The 6,123-nt window shown below is 35.6% G+C and overlaps 1 protein-coding gene across 1 annotated transcript; it reads left to right on the top strand.

The window, feature by feature from the left end:
• The first annotated feature begins 3,607 nt into the window (after positions 1–3,607).
• LOC123679107 (triosephosphate isomerase-like) lies at positions 3,608–4,657 on the top strand. Its single transcript, XM_045616487.1, has one exon. It carries the CDS (start codon positions 3,684–3,686, stop codon positions 4,593–4,595), a length of 912 nt encoding a protein of 303 aa, XP_045472443.1. The 5' UTR covers positions 3,608–3,683; the 3' UTR covers positions 4,596–4,657.
• The last annotated feature ends 1,466 nt before the right edge of the window (positions 4,658–6,123 follow it).

Below are 6,123 nucleotides of genomic sequence, written 5' to 3' on the forward strand. Positions count from 1 at the left end.
TCTTGGAACCACGGCTCCTGGACATCATGGTTGTTCAATTCAGGAATGAAAAAGTTAATTATCATGGCTCTATACCGATCACCATTGACTGTAACGTTCTGGCCATCATCGTTTTTAAAGAAGTACGGACCAATGATTCCACCAGCCCCTAAAGCGCACCAAACAGTCAGTTTTTCTGGATGTAACGGTGTTTCGACATACACTTGAGGATTATCTTCACTTCAAATGGGGCAGTTTGTTTGTTGACGTAGCCATTCAACCAGAAGTGCGCTTCATCGCTAAAGGACGTAGTGCACGATACGTATTCCGCACAGAATCATTATTTTCGAAATAAAATTGCACTATTTGCAAGCGTTGTTCAGGCGTGAGTCTATTCATGAGGAATTGCCAAACCAAACTGAGAATAAATCACTTGACAGTTGTTAAATCGGTCGCCATCTTGAACAGTAATGCCAACTTAAAGTTATATACCTCGAAAAAAACACCCTATAGGTAGTATTTACATTTCTTTAAGAAAACTAATTTTTCATTCAGCAATGAGCAGCTATTAACTTTTCTCCATCTCATATGACCAACCTCGCTCCAGTGGATATTGAATCACATTTACTTCCATTACTTGGTACATAATAACTGACAACTAATGACATAAGTCATGAGTAATTTGAGACCTATCCGCTCTGTCGGAAGGACATAGAATCGATTGAGTGTGTAATGAGATTGAAATCTTTCTTGAAATCATTACGATTTCAAGTAATTTTAGGTTAATTACAATTTTTATATAACTGCCTGACAATGTACTGGACATGGCAAATTTCTATTCAGCACAAGAATTTTATACAATTTTTTCATATTGTTCATTAGGTATGTATTGATTCATAAAAAAATATCTGAAAAATTCACGCTTCAAATTTTCTGCTATAAAAGTGGTATTATAAAATGTGCCGAATATGGCCCAGGTGCAGAGAGATCACTTCGCTCCAAATAACATACACAGGGTGGATCAGAAAATGGTCTCCTTTACTGATAATATTTTCGAAGTAAATATGTTAGATCTCAATTATATTGAAACATTTACACAAATACGTGACCGGCACACATCTGTTGAGAGATTCTCTGAAATATTTTTTTCTAGCATAAGGGCCCAAAAATGATGTATCGGATATTTTGATAAGATAGTTAAGTGGTTTTGGAAAGTTTCTCTATTAAGATTTCGACAATATTATGGGGAAAATGATAAATAAATAATATTTAGAGAAATTACAACCCACACCTATCATTTTCCCAAATATTGAACCCCACGTTTTGAAGATGTTGTTATACAATCGTCATAAATACATATCGCATTCTTCTTTCAACGAACAGTCAATTAAAAAACAAACTAGGATTATTCTTCTCCTTTTGTAATTGTCTTGGAGACAGACAGACGCAAAACCTACAGTAGTTTTCAACTTACATACTAACCACCATTGTTATGAAATATCTTAATCGTTGGCTGAAGTCATTTGCATACAAAAATGATCTCAAGTTCCTATAAACTTACCTTGAATAAAGTCCTACACATGTTACGATGAACGCACGTTCATTTCATAACGATATCATGTTTTTTCCACGGAAAAATGGGAACAATGTTGAATTTTTTCATGGTATTCCGATCTTAACTTGATGAAAGGTCAAAAGGTTCTGCAACTTCCATCGGGTCTTAAAATATTCTGGATTAATGAAATTGGAAATGATTTTTAGAAACCTAACACTTCCGCCACTATGTCCATATCACAGTGGAGGAGAAACTTAAAATTTCTTCACTAATAACGCCATGAAAATCATAATATCACTTATCAATAATTTATAATAGCAGGTTATGATAGAAACAATTAGGTATAAGAGATTTAGAATCATATATCAATTTTAATTTATATTCGTATTTGATTCACTGTTGTCCTGCGTTGATAAAAAGATAGATAACTTTCAGATTGAAGAATTTATATGATGAGGTAGCTTTTTTTTTACTTTTTCTGAACAGCATATGAGATAGGTGTTGTTTCAGAATGAAAAAAGTTCTTTTTATGAGTCTATATGATACATCCTAATTGGATATAATTGAGCAATGAATGTCGAGGTCGAGATAAGTGAATGACAAGATTTTGAATCGAAAATATCACTATTGGATTACCTACTGAATCCAGCATATTGGGTTACGAATATCTCTGAAAATGATATTCTCTGAATGATCGAAAAGATCATATTTTGAAATCCTGTTTAATTGTGGAAGTGATGAATCACTTCGATTCGCTATATTTTCTCAATGTCCCAAATTTTTCCATTATAAGGTAATTTTGTTTCGATATGCCTATTTACTTTTATGTGCTCATTTTGCTATAAGATATCTCATCTGTTCTGAATATATTACTCTATTAAAAAACAGAGTTTATGATGACTTCAATCAGAGAACATATAATAAATATCATTCTTGGAGCCAATTTCACGTTCTGGACCTGTGAATTGGCCTCCAAGATCTTGCTTGTGATTTAACACCGCTTGACTATTTTCTGTAGGGCTATGTAAAGTCATTGGTCTATGCGGATAAGCCACAAACCCTTGACCATTCGGAAGACAACATCCGCCGTGTTATTGCCGATATACGGCCACAAATGTTGGAAAAAGTCATCGAAAATTGAACGTCCAGATTGGACTACATCCGAGCCAGCCGTGGCGGTCATATGCCAGAAATCATATTTAAAATGTAATGCCACAAGATTATCTTGCGGATAATAAAATTCATGGCAATCGAATAATCCATCGTTGTTTTATTGCAATTTAAAGTTCTATAGCTTTAAAAAAACACCCTTTACATATTATATTAGCATGTCATTCAAGGATCACCTTATATAGCCTTTTCGTTTTTCTTTCAGATATCCAATATTTGTCTTAAAATGATCCCAAACTCTTCATTATTTAACATATCAACATCAATTCAAAATATTCTCTTCGAATAATTTCGCTCCAAGAATACCAACAAAGTTGGAACTTATTGCAGATCTCCATATGCACAAAAATACTTACCTATATTGGCATTGAGATTTCAAACAATAGAGAACTTTCTTCTATAAGTGAATAATAGCAGGAGAAATAACGAGGCAAACAATTACAACTTATTATTGTTGTCGGTATGTATTCATCAGAATCCTTCAAAAAAACCTTCATTTGAATGAGTGAATCATTGTTATTATAACCTCTAAAATAGTTAGCCCCAATCGTTTTGATGGAATTCAGAAATACAAATTCTTTCAAAATACCAGGTCATTCAGATTTCAATAGAACCATTTATTTTGCATGACATAATGGAAGTACTTATATAGTGTTTTACAGTTAAATAAAAGGAAGCTTGCATCCACTCCAAAAACACATGTATGGATCAAGTCTATTTGGAAGCAATTATTTTTCAAACAATTCAGAATTCAGAAGAATCATAGAAATATAATTATAATTGCATAATGAAAACTCTGTATCTCAGTGAATAATTGTCATGTCATCGAATGATGAATCTTCTTTGAGTCACATATAAAGAAGAAGAAAATCGATGACCGAAATGTAATGGTTAGGTGCAACATTGAACTGTCAAAACATAGACCTATTTTTACTGTCAGTAATGCCTCAATTTTACAGTCAGATCTCATGATGATACGATGAGAATTCCCAAATTTTCTGTTATGGCAAAAATACTATGCGCTGGTGCTCTTTCTTATCTAACATACCACGCCATCAAACAAGAAGAAATGGCCACCAAGTCTTGCGCAGATGAATGTCATTCCCGGATTCAAAAGTTGAAGGTCTATTGCCCTCCTGCAAAAAACTTCATCGTAACTGGCAACTGGAAAATGAACGGCGACAAGAAATTAGCAGAGGAAATGATAAAAATGCTGAGATGCGGCCCAATCGTAACTGGAAATGATGTGATTATTGGTGCCCCTGCTCCCTATTTGGATTTTATTCAACAGAGAAAACCAAAATTCGTGGAAGTTGCAGCTCAGAATATTTACAAAGAAGGTGTGGGAGCTTACACAGGTGAAATTTCTGCTGAAATGCTGCTAGATATTGGCGTCAAATGGGTGATTTTGGGGGCATCTGAAAGAAGAATATACTTCAATGAAGATTACGAGTTTATCGGTGAAAAAGCTAAGTTTGCATTGGAGAAAGGTCTTAGACTGATAATTTGTGTGGGTGAGACTGCAAAAGAAAGGGAATGTAAGGAACAGGTGAGGGCAGTTATTGATCAACTGGAAATATTAAAGAAGTACATACCAAATTCCAAATGGAAACATCTGGTTCTTGCCTACGAACCTCTATGGTCAGTGGGGACAGAGAACTCAGTGACTCCTGCTGATGCCAAGGAAATGATACGAGGTATAAGAGCTTGGGCTACAAAAGCAATTGACGAAGATTCGGCCAACTTGATGCGAGTTCAGATTGGTGGACCAATATCGCCTAGTGGAGCGAAAGATTTAGCAACAATCAAAGACGTTGATGGTCTATATATAGGACCATCACCAAGTCTGAAACCAGAATTCATAGGTATGATCAACTCTAATATGGAATGAAAAATTTTCAAATTGTGCATCTAGTTTTCTTGTGAATGTAGAAAATAAATGTATGCAATGAATGATTATATAATTGCACAAATGCTTTCAAATGATTAGATTTATCCCTTAGATTGTAATCTGAAATTTCAGATCACAACTACAATGCGCAAAAGAATTAACGCACATTATGGAAATCTCAAATTTATTCTACAACTGAAGGTGTTCTCAATGATAATTATTTTTATCAGAATTATGCATGTATATATTATCCACTTTCAACGTTTTTCTTCAATACAGATGTTTTTTTCCCAGAAGGAATAAAAAAAGATGAGATTATCAGATTTTGAATGTATTGGCTCCATTATGAAATCAGTTGTTCTCGATCAATTCTAGTGATCAATAGTTTTTATTTCATTTGATTTTTTACACTCGATCGCTATGCAACGCGAAACACGCAATTTGACCCAAGAGGAATGTGCCCAAGCGGTAGTTTTGCGAGAAGAAGGGTGGACATACACAAGAATTGCAGAAAGGTTTGGAGTTTCCCATACAAGTGTGTCCAGAATGTTGCAGCGATTCAGGGAGACAGGTATGAATGTCCGAAGACCAGGATAGGGTAGACCACGGGTAACAACTGCCATTCAAGAACGTTACTTGAGAGTTTCTTCGTTGAGACAACGGTTTGAAACCGCTCGCCTCCTTCAAAATCAGCTTGAGCAAACTCATGGGGTGCAAATTAGCACTCAGACAATAAGACATCGCCTCAGAGAATATGATTTAAGGCCTCGTGTCGCGGCAAGAGGCCCAGCTCTTACCCCAGCCTATCGAAGGGCGCGTTTGGATTTTGCGAGAGAGCATATCCATTGGGAAGAGGCTGATTGGGAAAGAGTGCACTGAGCATATCTTTCATGTGGACGTCTGTATACAAGGGAACGTTGATCACAATGGTAGAGGCAGAATCTAGACTCATCTGTGAAGAGAACTCTTTCCCAATCAGCCTCTTCCCAAAGGATATGTTCTCTCGCAAAATCCAAACGCGCCCTTCGATGGGCTGGGGTAAGAGTGGGAGAAAGTAGTGACTAGAGATGGATAATACTTTGAATCATGAATGTATAACCAGTTTTTTACAATAAAGCCTCGAATTTTGGAAAAAACGGAGGATGCAAAGTTGTACGCCTATGTAGTCGAAGCTCTTCAACATGTTCCTTTGGAATCGTATGAAAAAGTAAAAAAAAAAATTTTCATCCAAAGAAACTCAGTATTGAGTGTCTTGAGAAAACTTGTAGGTGGTGGTACCCGCTAAACGTATTAAAACTGAAGATCACTAGCCGAATAATGTGTTATTTCAAGTGTGGTTGACATTGGATGGAATTCTTTCTCATGGAACACAATGGAGTACATAATTCGTGAAAACAATGTATAAGTAGCTCACTGTATCATACTGAATATGGGTAACCTTGCCTCTCTGAGACCTTTGACTCTTATTTCAGCCACACCCTATCACCTTTGGCATTTAATTTATCAGGTACAAAGTTAATCCAAAAAA

The sequence above is a fragment of the Harmonia axyridis genome, chromosome 4 (assembly GCF_914767665.1).
Source record: "Harmonia axyridis chromosome 4, icHarAxyr1.1, whole genome shotgun sequence".
Classification (NCBI taxonomy): Eukaryota; Metazoa; Arthropoda; class Insecta; order Coleoptera; family Coccinellidae; genus Harmonia; species Harmonia axyridis.